Here is a 24,499-nt window from a genome sequence, read left to right on the forward strand (position 1 = left end):
CTTCTTCTGAAGGTTCTCCATTTATTTAAAAGGTGGCATCAGATCTGTAGAAAAAACATATTTATTTAGATGTACTTTCCGCCTACATGTCTGGCTAACAACATGTTTATGTTATTGTAAAGATAAATATGCACAATTCAAATCAATATCTACATGATGAAATTTGCAACAAAAATGCCCCCTCCTCCTAAAGGATTCCCTACTAATCCCACCCCAACTCTGCATGTTTTCCCTCTCTTCCACTTGTCACTTCTATTGTGTGGCACGTTCACCCTTCACTAAGCTTGTATTTTTGTCCTTTTAGATTTTTTAAATAGATTTTTTTGTAACTTTGTAAAAGATGACTTTCCCTTGGACACACCAATGTGCAGTTTTGGCTACAGTCTGACTATTCTGGATCATGACGCCTACTATTAGCTGGAGTAGTGATCACAGTTGCAATTTTTAAATCGTATGCACCAAAGTGTAGTCTTTCTTTTTCTATTGTTTTTCTGTGTTTCCATTCAGCTTTCCTGCTCTTACGGCTTCTGTGTTGTCGGCACTAACAAACTAGCCGATGCTTGTTTGCTGTTTGTATTCTGCATTCCTACCTCCCACTTACTGTAATATATGATGTTGCTCTCTAAATATAATATCCTTTACAATGTTAAAAAAAATTCCTGTTTACAGATAGTGAACAGCAAGCAGTATGGTGTACATGCTGAAGCTTCTACATATAATCAAGAAAATGGCAAGACATTTGGTAATGAAGGAAGACTTCTTGAGGGAGCATACAGAGCATCAGAAGGGTTTAGGAGTGAAGATGTTTCAAAGAGCAGTACTGCCTTAGAGGAGAAGCGAGCCAAGGAGATTCCTACTGAATATGATAAGATAAAATTTCAAGGCCTCCGAGAGGAAGTAAATGCCAGGCAGTTGATTGAAGTTAAGCTTCTAGACTTGACCACAGCTGGACAGCTCCACATGGGGAAGAAGGCCATCGCTGAGGTGCAAAAAGACCTTGAGATTTTTTTAACAAAGCCTACTGCAGTAGCTGGGCTGTACATAGAAGCTAGCAAAAACAAAGTCTCACTTGCTTCTGCAGCTAAACAAAGAGTAATTGATAAAACATCAGCTCTAGCATTGTTAGAAGCCCAGGTTGCCACAGGTTTCATCATTGATCCCATAACTGGTAAAAAATTCTCAGTGGATGAATCAGTCATCAGCGGACTGGTAGATTATGAATGGAAAACTAGGCTTCTGGAGGCAGAAAAGGCAGTTTTAGGTTATCCGTTTTCTGGGAAAAAGCTGTCTGTTTACCAAGCAGTGGAAAGTAGAATTTTAGAAAGACAAAAAGGCAAAAACATTATTGAGGCTCAGATTGCCACTGGGGGAGTTATTGACCCTGTCAGAAGCGTCCGTATTCCTCCTGAGATTGCAGTTGAGCTAGGCTTGCTGAATAACACAATGCTGAAATATTTACACGAACCTTCCAGTAACAAAAAAAGCTTCGAGAATCCCAATAACAGGCAAGCCATGTATTATAACGACCTGCTGAAATTGTGTGTGCTTGATGTAGCTAGCAAATGCTTCCTGCTTCCGGTTGGGGAGCGGAAAATAAGCACTCCATCTGCAGAAAAGATTCATAAGGTATCTGTGGTTGACATCAACACGGGTGCGGAAATGACTTCCTATGAGGCATATAAAAAGTCCCTGATAGACAAAAGTACATACCTTGAGCTATCTAGACAGGAATTTCAGTGGAAAGAGTCCACATGCTTTGATGCCAGTGGAAATTCTTACTTAGTTCTGACAGACCTGAAAACGGGGCTGCAGTTCAATATTGATGAGGCCTTAATTGCTGGCAAAATAGACAGACTCTCAGTCAGTAAGTACAAGGAAGGGCATCTTGCAGCTAGTGAGCTTGGTGACATTTTGTTGACCAATTCCAAGCCGCATACTGACCTCCATAGTCCCATTGCCGGGGTCTGGCTGCCTGAGACAAATGAAAGAATATCTATTATAAAAGCTTCTCGCAAAAACTTGGTGGACAGGAACACTGCGCTGAGGTGTCTGGAGGCTCAAATCTGCACAGGAGGGATAATTGATCCCTTGACTGGAAAGAGGTACCCACTGGCTGAAGCCTTGCAAAGGGAGTTAATTGATGAGGCATGTGCTAAACACCTTCAGCAGTGTGAATTGGTCTTCACTGGCATTAGGCACCCTTTATCAAACAGTATTCTCTCAGTCACCGAAGCAATAAATAAAAACCTTCTAGACAAAGAAGTAGGCACTCGCTGCTTGGAATATCAGCATTTGACGGGTGGGTTGATAGATCCCAAATCTCATTCTAGATTGTCAATGGAGGATGCCATCAAGAATGGCCTAATTGATGCCGTTACTGCCACAAAAACTCAAGATGATAAATTCTACATAAAAAGCCTGATGTGCCCTAAGACAAAAAAGCAATTAACCTATCAGGAAGCTCTCCAGGGAGCTATTTTTGACTGCCATACAGGACTACGCTTGCTAGAAGCTTCGGAGCTTATCACCTCAGGTATATCAAGGCTTTATTATTCTACCCAGTAACTAAGCTAACCTGGCCGTCTATTTTTTGAGACAAAATTTTCATAACAACAGATTATTTTTAAGAGTAAACAGGGAACTTACTCCACAGTCACTAGCACTGATGACATTGCCTCATTGGGTAGTTGAATGTTTGCAAGTTTACAACCAAGTTCAGAGACTCTGCACCAAGGACTCCACAGTTCAATCTTGAGCTACAAATATTCTCTTCTGTTGGAACTAAGTTCCATTCTGTGGTAAGGAACAAAACTGCCACATCATAGAAATAATTCCCACTTATATAATTGTACAACATGGTGGAGGGAAAAAAAATCACTCAATTCCTGGCAACACATTTTGGTTTTGCTTATAGATGGTTGTTTGCATACTCTAAATCTAGTATTGCTCTATGCTTGTAACCTTAGAACACAATAAAAGCTAGATATTTCTATGTTTTACAAATTTCTGTGGAAGATTTAAATTCATGCTTAATTTTTCTCATAATGTAACTGTACTTCAGTTATGATTGGATTGTGCTTCAGTTGCTGTTTTCTATAAATAAAAATAGTAGCTTATAACAAGATGAATTATATGTTTCATTTCATTCTAATCTGTTTTTTGCCATTCCAGCTGAATTTTTTAAATTTATTTTTTTAAGATATATTCCATTGTAATCAAATCAGTGTAAGTTATTAAAAAATCATGAATTTCAGGATTTCCAGCAAACTACAGTAGAGCGCTAAGTGTGTAGAGTTTCTCATAATGACACTTAAATGCTGATCTTCATAACTACTGCCCATTTTTAGGGAATAGTAAAACATGGAATTATAAACTTGCAGAGGTTCATAGATAAATTATATGAAAAAATATATGAAAAAGGTTAGCAGATGCAAATTTCTATTAAGCTAAGTCTGTCAAGGTAGTACAATTTTAACTATTTGATAATGAATTATATTCATTGAGCCCTATATCTTAGTTTAAACATTTAAGATTGGTCAGTCAAAAAATTTAAGGACAGTTTTATACTCCTGTTATAACAATTAAAATGATTTTTTTTCTGTTTATTTTGGCACTTGGTCTTTACATTTCTTCTAATTGGAACCTTAAATTATTAGTGGAAATGGCTATACAACTGTCAAACTAGGGTTCCTTTCTGGTGAATCAATTATCGCCTGATGAATAAAAATTGTATGACATTTTGTCTATGGGAAAGGGTTTTAGGTATTTTATATTAATGAAATGTGGTAACCTCTCTAACTTCATGATATCAGGTGTGGGTTTATAATTAATTCAAAAGCTGTGGTTTAATAACAGTTTTCCTTCCCGTTGTTAGAACAATAATGATTTCTGTCGTACGCATTGAATCAGCTCTTTACAAACAAATGTGTTCAAATGTATCAAATGACTATCTTGTTTTTTTAAAAAAACGTCTTCAAATAACGGTAGATATTTTTTTAAAATGTTAATCTCCCCCACCGCCCCCTCCATCCATACATAATTTTACACCAGCAACTGGGATAAAAATAAAGTTTATTTAACAGAATAGTTATGTTTGGTCTGTACCTATTGTTTAATGTTCAGCAGTTTTAAATATTTCTGTATTTGTAATGCTCATTGTTCATCAGAAATCAATGGAAGAAGAAAAGAAAGAACATGTTGAAAAAACTGGGGACTTACTGAAATGGGTTACAGAAATCACCAGGAGCCTCAACAAAGGCAGTGGAGAAAGGGCTGAAAAAACAGATTTTCTTAAGAAGCAGGTATTAAATCATTGCTTCAGTGTGTATAATAAACAGCTGCCTGGACCTGTAATGTTTGATTTTTGCATGTCTGTGGTTCTACTAAGGAGTCAACTGTGGCTTGTGAACATTATTTCATTCCTTCATACCAACAAGCTGAAGGGTCTCAGACAAGATCCATTGTATGCCCTGCATCAGTCCCAATAACATTCTCCTTTGGCTTCAAATTTTCATAAAACATACACTATTATTTAGATTTATAAATCAGTTTTCTCAAAGAATAAACTTGTAACGATTCCATAAGGTAATTAACATTTAGAGAATGTTTTCTTACTTTGTACTTACCGTTTGTCGATGTACAATTTTGGAAATGGGCCATGAAGGCGCCTGCTCAATTCCAAGTGGTATCTGGCTGCGTTTAAAAAAAAAAAACTATCTGGAATGAGGTGTACAGGGGTTATGACTGCTAAAATAACTTACATCTCCAGAATGTCAGGGCCAACCAGTTGGATGATTTGTGGGGACATCTTTAAAAAAAAAAAGATGTGAATTTTTGAATATCCATGTCGTCTTTTAACCATCCCAAGCAGGGCCGATTGGTTATGTGAATCAGATTGCCACTCTTAGTAAAGAACTATATTTGAAAGTACGGTTCATCAGTCCATGGTATTTTCATAGGGCCAACAAAATGATAGGAAGCGCATATCTATCATTACTGATTTCTGTTGCATAACCTCCAAAGAGTCAATTTCATATGTAGAGTATGGTCTGTGAACCTAGCTTCTTCTGGTTTATTCAGCAACATCTGGGTAAACAAATCATAGCATAGTATGTTGTGTGAACTCTGCTAAAATTCCTTCAAGTTTAATTTACAGTAAATTAAAATATCCTCCTTTTGTTAAAATTTAAAATGTTTACCTAATACATAAATTGAACATATTAATTCTAAGTTTCCCTCAGAAAATATTTCTCAACCAAGAATGAAGCATCATAGATATATTTTTGCTAGATATACTTAAAAAAATTGCCTGAGTAGAACGCTTTTAACTAGTTTCTATCCATTCAGTGAATATTACTGTAACAGGCAAATTTTATAAATTTGGATTCAAATTTTTTCTTAAATCTTATCAGTTCTAGTCAGAAGAAAGTAAGCTCGATATTTTTCTTTTAAGAAATCCAAAGCAATGTCGTCATGGATATTCACTGTAATTAAAGAGATGATGATCTGTTTTGTGTGGCTGCTTCCCCTGCTGATTTCTCCCTTCAGAGTATCTTAAAATATTTTGATAGAAAGGCATATTCATTGTGCTCCATATATCAGACTCTTCAGTGCAGACCTGACAGAATTAGCCATCAGGAGAATATTTTCATATTCATACTTATATCTTAGTTTCAAAACACAGTTCAATCCTGGGAGCATTCAGAGAAACAAAAGAAAAAGGAACTGGCTTTAAAAAAAATATGGCCTGTGAGAATAGCCCTGGATTGTCACTATGCGCAATCCAAAGAGTCTATTTTAGTGCCTTAATTAGCTCACCTGGATCATTCAGGGCAGTCACTTTCTAGAAGACAGAAAAGTGTAGCTACTTCCAGTGCTAACAAAAAGATATCCCTCTGTTCTTCTGCCCCTACTTTCAGACAGACTGTCTCACAGCTTTCTGAAGTAAATGCTGTGATGTTCCGGGATAAGGATAGTAAGAATCTAATCTCCTGACAGAATGTCACCTACAAAGAAATACTTTCAGTAGTAATAAGGATTGTGGATGGCTGTCGGCTGTTTTAGCCTTTATTTATATGACGATATTAGGTCTTTTGGTAGAACTGTTAGGTTATATAAAAAAAAATATTTGGAACTACAGCAAGTATTCCTTCAGTAGATATTTTTATGACTGCTGTAGGAACCTAATGGATAGTGTCCATTCACAATAAATGAAACATTCCACTTAGTGCTCAGAACAGTTTGGCGATTACTATAATTTTAAATTAATTTGAACACTTGAAAAGCTTATGAACTGCGTAAACTTTCAATTGCATTTAGATTGCATCTCACCTAATATTTTGCTTCTGGCAGTCTCATAAGGCAAAAGCGAATTAAAGATAAGACTGGAGAATAGCAAATAAAAGCTTAGTCATTCAGATCTACAAGTTCTTCTAGCTCATGTTGATGTTCTTCCATTCATTTTCAAGCTATCGATGATACTGTATGTCCAAGGTAGGCTCATAGTAGCAATGAACTGCAAATTCAAGTAGAAAAGAATATGTGTAGCTCAGGGTTGAACCCCAAAGGGAAGGTTGTAGATTGTCCTTTAAAAAAAGTTTATTAATATGTCCGAGGTCTGAAGGTGTTTGATAATTACGTCTTTGACTTGGCTCCAGTCCATTTTAGGAAAAGATTTGTCAAAGTTAATACAGTCTTTGTTTTCAACTAAGAAGAACTGATAATTGGTATAATTTAGAACTCGACTTAGAATCAGTCATAAATGAAATATCAGAATCCTAATTTGCCATAGTAATTTCAGCATTCCACCTCCCCCAAACAGGTAAACAAAAATCCTGCCTGGTGATACATATATTCCTCCAGCTAATGCAAAACAACAAGAACAAAAACTAGAAATAAGCTTTTGAGATGCATAATTATCTTCAACTATCGGTGGAATATTGAGTGTATTCACTTTAATATCATTATAAAATAATAAAAATAATAAAACTGAAATACAAATAAATCAGCCTGTTCTCACTTGACAACAAAGGCTTACTTAAAGCAAAGCCCAGTACAGTTTAAGGGGGGAAAGTAGAGGCTAATTAGCACATGTTTATTTAATATTAGTTTTCATATACCGTTTTTCTTTTCTATTAAACTAGCTGTGTCATTGCTCTTCTAACAAAGCATACATTGGGATATTTCAGTTCTAAGTTTTGATTAAAGTTCCTGGCCTCTGTTCCCAAGAAAAAAAGATACAAGAATGCCCATCTTAGCACATTTGTGACAGTTTTTGTATGTGTATATGTATGCTTGTATATATATATATATACACACACAATATGATCTGACTTATTCAAAAGCAATACATTAATTCAGGGACAAAGCAGGCATGGCAATCTATACTGTATTATTATCAAAATGCCAATATGCTTTAAATACATATCTTTTTATGCTTAATCTTAAAATATATTGCTTAAAGTACATTTTGAAGTCTATTATTAGAGCCTTGTAGCTATTTGAATGTGCTTTCTTATTTTTCAGATTTCTTCTGATGAATTATCAGCCAAGAAAGAACAGCTATCAGAGGCTTTGCAAGGAACACAGATATTTTTAGCAAAACATGGTGACAAGTATGTTAAACTTATTTTGAAATTTAATGATGCTATTTCAACCTTTGTAACACCATTTAGTCGTTTGATATGTCGAATCAGGTATAATTTCTGAAACTTAAGAAAAGGGGTTTGAATTAATTTGAAAAGGAACTTTGGTCTTTCTTGTACCAAAGGTGCTTTTTTCCCAAAGACAACTGGACTTTCTTGGTTTTTCTCCCCTTGAAAACATTTCGCTTCTCATCCAAGAAGCTCCTTCAGAACCTCGATGATTGAGAATCTTCATAGACATTGTGACTTTCCTTCTGCTGGTACTTGCTTATGATTACAAGGGAACCAAGATATTGGTTCTAATGACTATGATGTAATTGTGTAACTTGTGGCTGCCTACTTTTTGGCAACCCTCCTGTTTATAAATTTCCCCTGATCCTAATTACATTATACCCACAAATTATTATCTTAATAGCAGATCTTAGATTTAATCGTCAATCTGTTCAAATCTTAGAATAATGGGAATTATAATCAGGGGTGGGCTTAAATTTTTTTAGCAATGGGTTCTCTGCCCGATTGGGTGGGTGTGGCCATAGTGGGCATGATCTCCTGCACCACGATGGGGAGGGGGCATTTATGCCCTTCCTGGCCCCCGGAGTCTTTCCTTGAGCCTCCAGGAGGGTGAAAACAGCCTCCTCAGGCTCCGGAAGCTCTCTGGGAGCCAGAAATGGGCCTGTTTCCAGCCTTCCTAAACTTCTGGAAGGCCCATTTTTCACCCTTCTTGAGCCTCCACATGCAACCTGCACTTACCTGTATCCAAAATGGGCCACATGGGGACTCCTGGGAGGGGAGGGGTGGGTGGGGCCAGCCAGGAGTGGGATTTGGGGGGTTCTCCAAACTGCAGAATCTTAGCTAGAGGATCTCGTGAACCCCTGTGAACCCCCAGCAGCCCACCCCTGGTTATAACTCAGTGTGTGGTGCATCGATCATTCTCTCAAATACAATTTTTGTTGAATCCAGCTTCAGTCATTCTCAATTTTCCTTGAAGAAGTGGGGGATTATTTTCTCCTCATCATATTGGAAGCTATGAGCTGGCTTTAATGGTAGTTTTTTTTTTAAGTTAGCCTTTTGCATTCTGTTGTGCATCATCTTTAGCAAATGATTCTATTATTTATAGAATATTATTTGTAGATTATTTATAGGTGTATTATTTATCAAATAAATAATTAGAAAGTGGTGGTATCATGGCTATGGCTATTTGTAGCTGCTTGTGAAGAATAATAAAATATGCCAGTTTCTCTAAACAAGTAAAATGGTTTTTAGTGAAGTGTTGCAATGGAAGTGCATGAATCTCCATCTTCAAATACCAAGCTTGCAGTCTTCCGCATGACATTCAGAAATATTACACTGGCCACAGTGCATCTCTACAGTATGTAGCATCAGAAAACTACTTTTTTTTGTAAACAATACTTCAGGCCTAGATTATCCATGGAATTTTGCAGTTCACTTGTGAAAACACTGCACAGTAAAAAATACAGTGTGTACATTTAATGCAAAGTCTCATCCAGGAAGATAGGTTACAAATGAATAATCCAGATCAAATTGCTCACCATTATTTTCAGAGGCAGCCATATGCAGCTATATTGTTTCTAAATTCATTTTTGAATCCTGTAATTATTTCTTCTATGAGGTTTTATTTACTGACATAAAGTGGTATTCTTACTGCAATGAAAACTATTCATGTAGCAGTACTAATGTTTTAAACCTAACAAGATAGTCTTCTAAATTGCTGCTTTTACAAAGCAAAATATTTAAATAGGATTTGTTTCTGGTTGATGAATCTAGGAACCCAAGTTCAGATTGTAAATTATTTCTGGTTTTGTTCTGTTGCTTATGGGAAGAGGAATGTTTTAGTGAACTACCTTAATGTTCAGGTTGTTGGTAAGCCAACATTTATCAGAATTATGGCTTATTCTATGCTATTGCAATCTATTTTTTATTTGTTTTATAGAATGACAAATGAGGAGAAAAACGAAATGGAAAATCATATAAAGTCCTTGCAAGAGTGTTCCAAACTCTTATCCAATGAAGGTTTGATACAGTTGGAGGAGGAAAGAAATATAGAAGATGAAAACATGGATGCAAAGGTAGCCTAAAACCTATATAATCATATTGTCTAAATCTTACTTACTGCATGGGTATAGAACTGTATATTAATACTTTTTTCAAAAAAAAAATCCTGCATTAAGTTGTATGCATCAGACAAAATGAGGACTAAATGAGAATTTTCAGTATTTTTGTGTAATAGGAATTATAACTCAATGTATAGAAAGGAAAATATAGTCATGCATTTATGAATAAATCTTTAAATCTGTGTCTTGCATGAACTAAGAACAAAAAAAATCATACATCACTTACTTTTCTTTTTAGAACCCATCTTTTACAAATTCTATGTTTCAGAATCCTGACACCGTACAAAAAATTGGTAGATTATACTTCTTACTTTGTATATTTACTTCAAAAGATCATTAAATTTCAGCTGGTTACATACTTTTGAAAGGGCAGTCTCATTAATTGTGAGATAAATACCTTAAGGCCTATCACGATCTGTAAAAAGCATTACAGAATGTCAGTTAATACATGCAAAATATATATATGAAAAAAATATCACGTGTATTAAATGTTTCTAATTGATGGCTTTCAATGCAAACCAATTGCAATGCATTTAGGTGGTTATAGTGGTGTCAACATAAAAGTGCTGTATGCTGTAAACATGAGTAGCATGATTATTGGTATCACTATTTTCTGAATATCCTTAACTTCTCACAACCACATAGATGGCATGACAGTTTGTCTTCCAGGAACGTGTCTTTTTCACTCGCTATATGATCATTGACTCTCTTGTATTCCACTAACCTTGTTGATGTGTGCAGAACATAAACTTTTGGTTTGCTGATGCATGCCGTGTCTCAATTATGTATCGCACCATGTGCAGTTGAATCACTGACATAGATCATTTCTGCATTGACTTGCTAACATTCACAGTCTTGCTCCAAATCTGGTAAGTAAATGACTTTTATTGTCGTCTGCAGATAAGTATTTAAATTCAGAGATTTCATGTTTTAATATTTATTGGATACTGAAAAAAATGTATCTTTATATTCTTAGGTAGACAAAGTCATAGCTGGCATCATTGATCAGACTACCGAAGATACGTTTTCAGTCTTCCAGGCAATTTATAAAGGCCTTATTGACTATGACACTGGAATCCAATTACTTCAGAGGCAGATTATTTTATCTGGTTTAATTTCATCTACCCCGGGAAAGAACTTTGATCTTGAACAAGCAAAGGTCCTTAAACTTGTTGATGAACAAGTTGCATCAGAACTGCAAGATTTGCAGAACGCTATGAAGGTTATTTCTCAACCAAGTGCAACCACAATCCCGGTTGTGACTGCTTTGGAGCAAGGAATCATTTCAGAATCTTTGGCTGTTAAAATTCTTGAGATCCAGCTTTGTGGAGGATATCTAAAAATAGCCGGCTCAGAAGAACCATTAACTTTGCACAAAGCTTTCCAAAAGAAGCTGATTTCTGGAGCACTATATGCTAAGATCCTAGAAAGCCAGGATACATCTAGAGACCTTATTGATCCCAACACTGCAGAAAAATTATCATTTGAGGAATTTCTTGAAAGAACTGTCATACACAAAGAAACAAATTTAAGGTTTTTACCAGTGGCTCTTCAAGAAAGAGGCAAAATAACACTAAAATGTGGAAGGAAAGTCACTGTTACAAGGGCAGCTCATGAAGGACTCATAGAGAAGGAGACTATGTTCAGGCTATTAGATGCTCAGCTACTTTCTGGGGGCTTAATTAATCCCAATTCAGGTCACAGGATGACTGTCGAAGAAGCAATGAAGGAAGGAGTTATAGATCAAGATACTGGCTGTGCTCTTTTGACTCATCAAGTTCAGAGAGGTGGAATCCTATCACCAAACTCCCCGAAACGTTTGACTGTAGATGAAGCTGTGCAGTGCAACCTGATCTCTTCTACTTGTGCCTTGCTGGTGTTAGAGTCACAGCAAGGTTTTGTAGGACTCATTTGGCCACACAGTGGCGAAATATTCCCTGTATCTATATCTTTGCATCAAGGCATGATCTCTAATGAACTGGCCAGCAAAATTCTAGATGGGAGGCAAAAAATAGCAGCACTATATATTCCAGAAACCTCTGAAGTCATCAGCCTAAATAATGCAGCCCAGCAAGGAATTATAGATAGTAACATTTTATCCATTTTGAGTAACATTACCCTTCCTGATGAATTGCCGAACGGGGATAATGTGCCATTCCCGTTGAAAAGGGCTTCAGGATGTTTCTCATTTTGTGAATTCCATGCATCTACACAGAGTGAACAAAGAAAGGACATTGAACATCCGAACACCACAAGTCACCACTCCCAACAGAATCAAAAGCTGTTCATGTCTTACCTAATGATAAACAGTTATATGGATGCAAATACAGGCCAGAGGCTTTTGTTGCATTGTGGTGACTTAAATGAGGCTGTCAGTTGGTTAATGGATGTCAAGAACTCTGAATGCATTACAGATGGAACCGAAGAACAATTTTGTGAATCTCCTGAAAACAGGGAGGGTCCATATCTTGAGCAACTGCCTAAAAATGTAATACTTAACTCTGTTACTGGCAGTGCTTTAGGTCAAGAGACAAGTATCCAAAGTATGCTTAGTAACAATAACAGCGGGGGATTTCAAGACGCTCACCAGAATTTAGTTAACCAATCATGTGGTAAAGCTGATGAGGCAAAAGAGTCCCCGGATAAGCATTTGCAAGGACATCTTATTTTAAGCAGAAATGAAGTTGGCAAATGCATGACAGACAGGGAAAAAGAGAGTGGCAAGGAAAATCTTTTCGGTAAATTAGATCATGTTTTGGATAGAAATAATCCTTCAGCATTTACTAATGGAAGAAAACTACCAAACAACACCGAGGAATGTCCACCTCACATTCTGCAGGATAATGAAGAAATTATATTAATAAAAGATGAAGAAAATGTTAATTTGCAGAATAGTTTACTTACCACTGTGAAAACTGGACTTATATCTTTAAAAGATCCTACTCAGGAAGAATTAGGGGCTTGTAATGAAAAAGGGATATTACAGTCTGATGCTAACATCATTGCTGTATCCCATAATAATAATTACAGTGTATCTCCTTTGGAACCTAGAGGGCCTACTCCTGATAACCTATTATTAGATAGTTGTATGAATAGCCATTGGACATCTCTGATGGAAAATACTTTTTCTAAGGATGATCCACCTCTGAAAGACAACATCACCTTTCTAAATCAGGAACAGATTAAAACAGAACGAAATGAATCTCTGGAGAGCAATATTAATGTAAATCACAAACCTATAAATGAGAGTAACATAGATAGTAGAACTTTGCATGATTGTTGTGCTAAGTCTTTCAGAGTTCCACCATCTGAATGTGACATTACATCCATTGAGCCCTTTCAGATGGATCATATTATCACTCACATTGGCCTTCCAGTGGAAGGCAATATTGGTACAACATTGGCAGAAAACAGTTCTGGATTTCTTGATGGTTCACCTGTCAGTATAGATAGCCATCTTAGATTACTTAATGAGCCATCTGTGAATGTTAATAGCTCACTTCTAGAAGTCAGCAATAGTAAGCCTTGTGAAACACAGGATGAAAGAAAACGTATCACTCCACTTTCGGAAAGTAGTAATGAATACAGAGATAGTCTAGGCCTTTGTGATATAGCTCAGCATAAAGATGGCAGCATACATAATGATCATAGTGATGATATTGTTGATAATATGGCTGAAGTTGATATGAGTAGGTCCTCTGCAGATAAGGGAATTATTATTCCAGAAGAAGGTGATGATGTACAGTGTATTAAAACTGCTATAGATAAACCAACAGAAGATGCATCAAAATATCTTCTGTATGAGAAAGAGGAGATTTTTCTGTGCTTTGGTCAATTGGATAATGATGATACACCTGAAACCGTGAGTAAGGAACCATTCAGTGGAGGCACTGTTCAAGAAGAGAAGGGAGAAGGGGCTGGAAATGTAGACAAAGAATGGAGGGAAAAAGAAAGAGATGAGGTTTTTACCTCCTTGAGAAAATTGGATGGAGCTGAAATAAAACGAGATAGGCAAAAGCAAAGTAGTACTGAAGAAGAAAATTATTCTGATAATACTGAAGAAGAAAGCATTTCTGTAGATAATTACTTGGGCAATAAGGATAAGGAAAGTGAAGATGACTTTGATAGTTACGATTATGTAGACTTTGATTATTATACATCTGATGAGACCGATTATGAGAATGAGGAAGTGATGGAAATGCATTACTCACAGTGCCAGGGTATAAGCACTGGCAGCCAGTGTTTAGGGGACAAGAAAGAGCAGTTTCTAAAAACAGCAGAAGACAACTTTACTCAACATGACTACAACTTGCAAGTAGAGTTGAAAAATGGCTTACTCTGTTTTGAAAGAAACAATGTCGATGACTGTCAAAATATAACCAGTGATAAAAGTAAAGATAAAAGCCAGAAAGATGCTGGAAAGGTTTCAGAACCTTTCTTAGAAAGAAAGTTTGAAGCACACTACTGTCAAATTATGGCTTCTGAGAATGCCACTGTTCTTCAAAACACCTTGCTCTCTGAGCACAACGAGGCTATCAGGCATGATGTAAAAGAAATGTCATTTCTGAGTTGTAAGAAAAGTCATGGAGTACATGATACCATGGGTGATGGGAAACAGAATAAAAATGGAGTATGTCTTCTGTGGGAAGATAGTATCCAGGAATCAGATGGAAGCTTGACAAAGAATTGTTCATTGGGTGTTAAAAACCCTTGTGAAACTATTCACTCATGTCAGGAGAAAGCTAGTCTTGATCAGTTTTCAAATGAAGCTAGATCCTTTGTACAACCTAGTGGCTTGGCTACAGACGTAACTATTGACCATGATAATAAAGTAGTTGACCTTGCTACTTACTTAAAGCAGTGTGCACAAAATATCAAATCCAAGGATATCTTAGCGCTGACACGGGGAGTTTCATCCAACGTCCTGGAAATTGAAAGAGGCAATAAAGAGAATGGAATGGAAGCTGAAAAAATCCAAACAAAACAGCATTCCGAAGAACCAAGTTTCCGGATTCTGACATCAGATACACCAGAACCTATTCAAATGAATGACACCAAAGGAAGAGAAGAACATTCCAAATTATATCATGAAACTCTCCAATCGGAGAGCTTTGCTATTATGGAAGATAAAACTTCCGAAGAAGTAATTAGCAAAGTTGGAATGGGTTGTAAGGAACATTTGCAAACAGTGGGCTCCTTTTTTGATATTTTAGGCACTATGGGTAACAGCTGGCCTAGTACAAAACAGAATATGCATGAAATACTTGTTAATCACAGTAGTGAAAGAAATGATGAGGTAGAGGACATTCAAGATAATAATTCTACTTTCTTACAAAAAGCCACCAAAAACAATGTGCAATTATCACAAAAAGGAACGCATCCGCCTGATTTTCCTTTAATAGAGGATCAGAAAATACACTTGTCTAATGTCCCTGCTACATTGCATGAAACCTTACCAAATACACTTAAAAACCGAATAGACGATCTCTGCATTCACTACAATCAGGAAGATAAATTTTTAAGTTATACTGGCACAAGGGCTTTAATGCAAAACATATTTAAAACTGTTAATCCTATGCATCAGGAACAGTTTAAACAATCTGATAACAAAGATGAAAACAACGTTGCCGAAACAGCCGTTTTGGTCAATCCACCTTGCATCAGTGCAAATGAACACAACCCTCCCCCAGGTATTTGGCTTCATAATAGCAGTCCTGATCTCCTCCTTGATATACTGAAGCAAGATACTTCTAATCATAAAAACAATGGCAAACATGGAATCACCAGCGACAAAGACCAGACTGAAAGGAGTCAGGTGAAAGTAGTTTCTCAGCTTGACCAATTATTTCCCAACCCAAATGGAACTAAAGATGTATCAGAATTAAAATCAGTTGCCTGCTCAAAGAACCCAGCTATAAGCAGTAACACTTTTATGTTGGAAACAAATCAGTCTAAGGAACTATACCATTCAGGAGAACACTTTTGTGATCATGCCTTGGAAATGAAGGAAATTTTTCCAGGATCTGTGGCAACAAGCACGGTGAGCAGCAACTTTTACACTGTTGTATTTATGTTTTGTTTGTTTGAGTGGCTGTACCATTTCATCAAACATGTCAAAACTGGAAGGAAATTGCTTTAAATGCCCTATAAAGAAACGTAAATGTTCTCAAGTTGTTAGCATTGTAGGATCACTGGTAAAAAATTAAGTTGATTCTCCAGTCTTTTTTTAAACTACAGTTGTAAAGAGTTTGTTTTAATGTGAGTAATAATAAATGCGGATGAATTGCTTTTATAAATAGTTTTGCTAAAATGACCTGTTGTTCAATAATGTTTCCAGTTGCCCAGTGCTCTGCAGCCCTGTTCTTGGTACACAGAGAACCTGAGAAGGCACTTGATAATAGTCCAAGATATGAAATTTCTCTTAGATGATCTGCAGCCCATCAGTAATGACTTGGAAGCTCTAAAAGTACAACTTGAGCAATTAGAGGTAAATTATTGATTTTCATTAAAAGTAGGATTAGTATAGAAATGTTTGTTTATTTAAGCAATGTACCTGGCTTACAGATACAAACTTATATGACTGAGATAGGATTTCAGTTCAGGTCTTCACCATTTGAATTATGTGTTTATGCACTATATCATTTGCATGTAAAGAAAGGTTAATGTGTAAAGTTACAATTTTTAGGAGGAGGAGTGGTAATATTACACAGGAGTCAATTTCATTATTCCTTTTTTCTGATAGCAATACAAATTGATTTTTTACCTGATAGAATATAATTCATTCTGATTAATAGAATGAAGAGTAGAATTCATCTATTTTTATTCTCATTTCATATTACTACGATATATTGTACTTTATTTTTTATACATATAGGCATTTGAATCAGGACTTGCACGGTTTGCTGTCACCTTGCGAAAAGATATGAAGTTGGCAGAAGACTTTCTGAAATTACAATCCAGAGATGATTCTGCACAGCAGGAACTGGAAGATCTAAAAGAAAGCTATAAATGCTTAGAGAGGAAATTCTCTGTGGTCTGTGAAATGTCTTCAAACCGAGCAAAGCAAATAGTCTTTGCTGTAGACTCTGAAATGGTAAATTCATGTTCCATACTTTCCTTGCTTGCTTGCTTGCTTAATTACTTTTTAAAAATTCACATGAATCCCAAGCTCTGATCAGGAACATTATCTTAAAATAATACCCAGTTTAAAATATAATAGAGTAAAATCATATGAAATATTTGATGACAAATTTATGGTTTTATTGATATTACCTTGCTTTTAAATTCAGGTACAGGTAGTCCTCAACTTACGGCCACAATTGAGCCCAAAATTTCCATTGCTAAGCAAGACAGTTGTTAATCGAATTTTGCATGATTTTACGTCATTTCTTGTCCAGTTCTAAAGTGAATCACTGCAGTTGGTAAGTTGTTAAATGAATCTGGCTTCCCCAATGACTTTGCTTGTCAGAAGGTCATAAAAGTCATCACTGACCCTAGAACACTACAACTGTCATAAATATGAGTCAGTTGCCAACTGTCTGAATTATTATCACATGACCATGAGGTTGCTGCAATGGTCATAAGTATGAAAAATAGTCATAGTCACTTTTTTTAGTGCCTTTGTAACTCTGACTGGTCAGTAAATGAAGTGTTGTTAAGTCGAGGACTACATATACTTTATCCCTTTCATCTCTTTTTTTATTTCTTCTGTTCCTCTCCCAGCTATATCCTTTCCATTACTCCACATAAAATAAAATAAAAAAGATTTGCTTAAGCTCCATTGTGTCTAATAGGGGAAGACTGTTATGGATTAAAAGGGAGGCCTCATAGTGTCTGGACTGATAACATAAAATGACTTTTGCAGATCTTCAAAACTCAGGCACAATATAAGAGCAATTTTGTTTTGCTTTGGCTTGCTATAATCTAAGAATGCTCTGGTTTCTTACTTAAGTCTGAAAAAGCTGTTCGCAAAATATATCTTTTAAACACTTTTTTAAAAGGCCAAACTTGCTGTGTTGCATGAGGAACTTTTAGTCAGTCTTCAAGAGTTCACAGATTGGATCATTGAAAAAAGTGAAACGATGAATAATTTGAAGATGGTGAATATTGGTGATGTGGAAGATGTGAAGCAAAAGCTTCAGTTAGCCAAGGCAAGTATTAGTTATTATTTATTAAATTTATTTCCTGCCTATTTCGCCACCAGGCAGGTCTAAATAGAAATTGGTAGTTAATGATAATTACATGTATTTCTAGACCAGGAGTCTCCAACCTTGGCAACTTTAAGACCTGTGGACTTCAACTCCCAGATTTCCTCAGCCAGCAAGCTGGCTGACGAATTCGGGGAGTTGAAGTCCACAGGTCTTAAAGTTGCCAAGGTTGGAGACCCCTGTTCCAGACAGTTATTTTGGGGGGAGAATGGTGGGATAGAATAATAGAAGCAACATTGGACCTTTGTGATACAAGCCCCATAGTTTTTGTACTTGTGTTGTGACATCACATACATATGAAAAGGAAGGAGTTTAAGGCAGAAAGACAGCAAGCTTCCACTGCTGCCAGACATGGGACATTGCAAATGACAACTTGGAATCACTCTCACTTATCATTGATTCAAGTTACCAATGATTCCTGAATTAGTTATTTTGTATATATTGTATAGGTAGCAGTAATGATTGCACTAAATTATTATAGTAGCTGTAAAGCTCTACAGTAAAAAATAATTTATACAATTCATTGTAGGACCAAATGTGTACCTCTACAAATATTAAGGATACCATTTAATAAATTAGTTATTATATTTTCCATATGTTACTATTTAGAATAAAGTAGCTATAGCCTTAGCATAGTTAAAGCTTCACGATTCTAAAATCCGTAACTTGAATAATAAAATCAAAGATAAATATAATAGATTTGAAGTATCAATTTTCAATTGGAGTTTTATCAGTATGGAGTTTTTTAACTCTATAATAAGTGTCACAAATATTATGAGAAATATGACTCTGATGGTACAACTTTACTATTTTTATGGCAATGAATGCTTCTGATACTACAATTCTTTTTGTGGAGTTTAATACTGTAGATCAGGGATGTGAAACTTGCGGAGTCGTATTTTCATCACATGATGTGTTGTGACTTTCCCCCCCTTTGCTAAACTGGGGGTGGGCGTGTCCAGCGCATGAAACATCTGGCTCGTGGGCCATGAGTTTGACAACCCGGCTGTAGATCAATGTTTTTCAAACTTGGAAATATAAAGATATTTGGATTTAAACTCCCAAAATTCCCCAGTCACATCTTAAAGTTGCTAACTTTGACAAAAAGTGCCATGAAGTATGATGAGTTAATGAATTTGAGCCATGTTCAGCATATGCAATCAAATGCTAAATCTTTTAAATTTTTGAGTAATTTCAATATACAAAGTATTGATTAATAGATTCTGGATTATGAAAATACAGCATGATCAGTCTAAATATGATGAACTTCTGTACCAATTGTTTGTCTTATATAATTCTGATTCCAGAATTTTTAATCAATCTTCTCCAAGCAGATACCTTCCAGGTAAATTGGACCACAACCTCATCATCATAAAACATAACCTTTTAAAGATGATAGGAGTTGCAATAGATTACATCTAGGTAACAGTTGGTTTGGTTAAATAGTTCTTGACAATTTCATGAACAAAATAAAATCTGAAACAAGTTCATATACATATTTAATGATGCTGGTTTTCTAATTCCTGATATTGTTGTTTAGAATATTATCTGGCTTTCTTTGCTTAATTTGCAGGACCAAGAAAAAGAGCTTGGGTGTAGAAAAATGCAACTGGAATCCACAGCATTTGATATTCAGTTCTTCATTTCTGAACATGCCCAAGATCTTTCCCCAAACCAAAGCAAGCAACTCTTGAGGCTTTTAAATTCTACACAACGACACTTCCAGGAAATGCAAGAAAAAATAAGATCTCAAGTGGATCATTTTGAATCTCTCTTACAAACAGCTCAAATTCTTATTGATCAGCAGGTTTGCTTCTTTCTGTAGCCTTGTGCTTACTTTTATTAGATAGATAAAGCAACAGAGTGCCAAAATTACAGTCCACCTAAACTTTGAAGCTGCTGAATACTGGGTTTATCTTTCAGAATTCTAGAGAGGCGTTATCAAAAGTTTAATGATCATTTAAATTTACTCTTCATAATAATAATGTTTGCAATGTAGGAACGTTTTGGCTTCAAATGAAACTTAAACAAGCCACAATAATACACAAACAGTGGATCTAAATTGGAATTAAGGTTTGAGTATGTAGAAAAAAAGGGGGAGTTTGGTGATTAAATTCCTGTCAAGTTCAACCAAAACCATCAATGCCTTTGTATGTGGGAAAACCATTGTACAGTTTAATAATTTTCACTCTTTCATGGGTGAAATGATACATTGTTGGGATCTTATTTTGTATCCAAAGCTGCCCATCTGGAGATGTCCACCAACTAGTATATGAAAAATAGACACTTGGTCAGAAGACTTCTTCAAAATGGAGCTAATAGAAAAGGCAATAACTCCAACTAGATTAAGAGATAGTGTTTAAGGGCCAGGAGTGGAAGTCTTCATATTAAAAAAGGCTAGGACTTTATTAAAATAACAAAGGTGAAAAAAATACATAGAATGGGAGGGTAGGATAAGTGAGCCAATGAATCTTATTGCACATGTGTTTTTGTAGTGTTTAAAATACATACATAATCTCAATGCTGATAACATTTACATGTACCAACTATCTAACAGTTTTCAACTAACATTGGTTTTGACATTCCTCTTTTAGAATTAATGCTTGTGTGTTACAGATTTTGAACAAGACAGAAATTTGGATTTTCACACGCCTAATGCATGGCCAGACTTCTGCTGGGCGATTCCATCTCAAACTGGTCTCTTTACTTACAGCATTTGTGAGGTTTATCCATGCCTTTTATATTCCATTTCTTTAAACTGTGTGCAACTGCTATCATGTTTACAGCATACTTTCGGAAACAATTTCTAATGAAAGCTTTTGCAATGTGGTTGCTTGAAAATTAACTTACGCAACAACTTTCGTGTGCCTTTATGCAGCTTTGATCTTATTCCGAAACAGGATTTGATGGATCAGCATCAGGAATTCCAAGAAAAATTACAGAATATATGCGATCAACTCACACAGACTGAAAATCAGATCATCGGCCACAAAGAGGCCCTTGTGATTGAAGATAGCAAGACTGAATTACAGCAATACCAAGTCAGGCAACAGGTAAATTATTAAGTATCAACAAACCAGGTGGTGCGATTCAAAAATTTTACTAGCGGTTCTGTGGGCATGGCTTGGTGGGCATGGTGTGGTTTGGTGGACATGGCTTGGTGGGCTGGCAGGGGAAGGTTACTGCAAAATCCCATTCCCTCCTCACCCCACTAATCTGCTTTCCAGCTCCAGTTCTCCTGTGCAGGGCAACAAAAGAAGACCCAGCCGATCAGCTGGGACTCGGGAGGCAGAGAATAGGTGGGGGCAGGGCCAGTCAGAGGTGGTATTTACCGGTTCTCCAAACTGCTCAAAATTTCCACTACCGTTTCTTCAGAACCTGCTGAATACCACCTCTGCAACAAACAAACTAAACAGTCTGGATTTCACCAAGGACCAATTTGCACTGAGTGGAATGACTTCTCATGTTTAATCATGCCATGGCCAAGGTGGTTTTAACTTAATGGGCAAAATAAAACATTGTGAATGCAAACCATGGATTATTGCTAAGCCTGTGACATAAGCCCCAAATGGATGCATTATTCAGCAAATTCTCATTTAAACGAACAGCCTGTACTGAGGAAGTCAGGGATTTAGGAATTTAAATAGGTGCCTTTAATCTTCCAGACGGCTTACAGTTTCTATTTTCCCCCAATAAATCTCCCCCAAATGCTTCCAAAATTCCAGAAAAGGGGAAGGAAATTGAATAGAGTTGCCCTGTGGTTAGATGGTTGGTCAATACATTTAATTAATAAAAAATAAATGGTTTCCTGATTTTTATTACTATTGTGATATCCTGATTTGTATTCTTCAAGGAATTGCAGAAAAATATGCAAGCAAACACACAGGCCTTGGCAGAAATCGTGAAAGACACAGAAATGTTCTTGAAAGAGAATGGGGAAAAGCTGCCATTGGAAGATAAGACTGCTCTTGAGAGGAAACTGAATGAAGCAAAAACCAAGTGTTTGCTGCTAAGCCAGAAGGCAGAGGAATCCAGAAAAGAGTTGGATAAAGCTGTGACAACAGCTATTAAACAAGAAACAGAAAAGGTTCTTTGGCAAATATTTACTTTTCCTTTCAAAATGATTTATCTTCATAATTCCCTGTTGTGTGTTGTTGAGGTAATTCCCTGTTAGGAGAATGAGCGCATACAGGGAGACGTATTTGAGAGAAGTGTTTGAATAATACACACACAGTACACTGTACAGTAAATGTAGGTTTTTACTTCCAGAAAGGTTTAAGCAAAGTCCAAAATAAGCAATCCAAAGTCATTCACAAGTAAATCAGTCAGGTTTCTAGCTCCATCTTATGGCCGTTTGAAAAAAAAACAACACACCTAATTACAGTTTTGCATTTTCTTAAAGATAACAGTTTTAAAATGTTTATCCTGGTTTATATATTTCTAACCCAAATAGCTGTTAGGTGTCTTATATTCCTAACATGTGTACTTGTTGATATGAGTGAGAGATTTCAGAAAAATCATTTGAAAAATGAAAGAGTTGATCATCGTTATTCATTCATGTTTGCACATGTTTTCATTTATTCATCAAACCTATCTAGATTTCCATATTCGTTTATAAATATATTCATCAAACTACAGTTTAAAAAGAAATCCCAAACCATTCCAGAAGGCTTAGAAGTGGTGTAGTTTCACAATGCATCCTTAGAGCAGCGGCTTCTCTAAATATAGTAGCTTTCCAGTTATTTTCTTGATTTTTCTAAGAACAGAATAGAGCAATTATCCTTCCATGGGTTTTTCCAAGTAGCCAAATGCTTCTAAAAACAAATAATCCTCCCTTAACAACCACTTGTTGAATTTATGATGATGTTGAATATGTGATACTTAGGACTTAGGCACCATCCCTAGTCACGTGCTCGGCAACCTGTTTGCAATTACAACATTGCAATATCCCATAGTCAAACGATCACCATTGTGAGTTCTTCACTGCTAGCATCAGGCAAGCAAAGTCAATGGGGAAACTGGCAGGAGGTTTCAAATGGTAAACACATAGCATTGCACTGAATAAGGGCACAGAATTTGCTTAATAACAGCAAGTGAAAGTACCAGAATGGCTGCCTTTAAGCATCTTGGTTATGCAGCAGCGTTGAAAATTCCAGTCCCAATTACCATCGTTAAATGAGGACTACTACTGTGTATTGCTGTTACTGCTGGTATCCAAATAATCTGACCATTGTTGTGTCCAAATAATCTGGGAATATTTTAAGGAATGAAAGAAAGCATAAAATCAGTGAACAAGATTTTTTTTAAATCGAAGAGTGTTTTTGTTTTCACATTCATTTTTAGACTTATTGTTTTGATAGCCAGAAAGTTCTTTTATTGTCAATCAGAATTTGAATTACTATAATATATTGGGGACATTTTGTGTATGTACCTGTGAATATTTTTGAGCAAGCTATTGATGGTTTGTACTTCAATTGTTCAGGTTGCAGCTCGTCAACAACTTGAAGAGAGCAAAAATGTGATAGAAAATCTTCTGGATTGGCTGTCAAATGTAGATAAGGATGCTGATCATAGAGATACAAAATGCAAGCCAACAATCAAACAGAATGGTACTCATTTTCCTAAAGGAGATGGAGAGGATTTGATTGGAGGGGAAGATGAAGTAAATGGCAACTTGCTAGAAACCCAAGAACAGAATGAAACTCTTGTAGATGGACAACGTACACTGTCAGATGATAATCTCAACATGAAATATCAGAAAGCTAAGGTAATGTATACACCTATTAGTAACTGCATTTCTAGGGGAAAAGTGGAAATGTGGAGGGAGCAAAATGAATATACATTCTGGACTCTGCTTAAAACTGAGACCAGAATGTGTAAAACAATATGTAGTGGAATCAAACCAGGGATGGGATTCTCTCGGTTTGGGCGAACCCCTAGCTCCGACAATCAGCTGGCAATGAACCAGTTCACTCTGATGAGCATGTGGGCCCACCTGCCTGCCTGCCCCTGCGCTGTACTTACCTATATCCTCTCGGCTGATTCACATGGTTACTACTCCCCTGTAGTAACATAACCAGTAAGTTTTTTCGGAAAGCTGTTCACGCCCATGCAGCAATCACCAAATCTGTTGTTACACCAGCAGCATCCCACCACTGAATCAAACCTCATTGCTGGGACCATTCTAAGCCCCTAAATCTATTGGAAGTGCTGCCTTTTTTCTTGATGCACTGCAAGGCTCAAAGAGTTCTCATTTGAAATTATACCCACGAGGTTCAAGAGTGGAACCAAGAGGTGGTTTTGATTTCTACCTTGGTCGAAGAAAAGAAAGGTCACAGGAAAGAGAGTCAGAGGAAAGTGGAAAAGAACTCTTTGTGGTACTTTCCAACATAATATAACAACAGGATACATACATAGGAATCTCAGTGCCCCTATAAGTCAACAGGAGAATATCCCCGAACCTCAATATTAGGCGTTCTTCCATGTATGTCCAAGAAGCATATATGATGAAATGTGT

At 36.3% G+C, this 24,499-nt stretch overlaps 1 protein-coding gene across 12 annotated transcripts in view; it reads left to right on the forward strand.

The window, feature by feature from the left end:
- Window positions 1–24,499, forward strand: part of DST (dystonin) — a 333,471-nt gene that overhangs the window by 188,377 nt on the left and 120,595 nt on the right. For 6 of the 12 annotated variants that reach the window (XM_087915986.1, XM_026695189.2, XM_087916007.1 and 3 more), the window contains 6 exons: window positions 4,167–4,301; window positions 7,525–7,613; window positions 9,595–9,730; window positions 20,883–21,035; window positions 21,836–22,069; window positions 23,465–23,749. In XM_087915986.1, coding sequence (XP_087772112.1) covers window positions 4,167–4,301; window positions 7,525–7,613; window positions 9,595–9,730; window positions 20,883–21,035; window positions 21,836–22,069; window positions 23,465–23,749 — 1,032 coding nt within the window. Of the gene's footprint in view, window positions 1–669; window positions 3,123–4,166; window positions 4,302–7,524; window positions 7,614–9,594; window positions 9,731–10,751; window positions 15,816–16,112; window positions 16,263–16,649; window positions 16,869–17,775; window positions 17,926–19,555; window positions 19,790–20,882; window positions 21,036–21,835; window positions 22,070–23,464; window positions 23,750–24,499 lie in introns of those variants that run through there. The other 6 variants (XM_087916037.1, XM_087916029.1, XM_087916044.1 and 3 more) reach the window with 2 other exon arrangements.

Source organism: Pseudonaja textilis, chromosome 1, assembly GCF_049901715.1.
Source record: "Pseudonaja textilis isolate UNSWEBS1 chromosome 1, rPseTex1.2, whole genome shotgun sequence".
Lineage (NCBI taxonomy): Eukaryota > Metazoa > Chordata > Lepidosauria > Squamata > Elapidae > Pseudonaja > Pseudonaja textilis.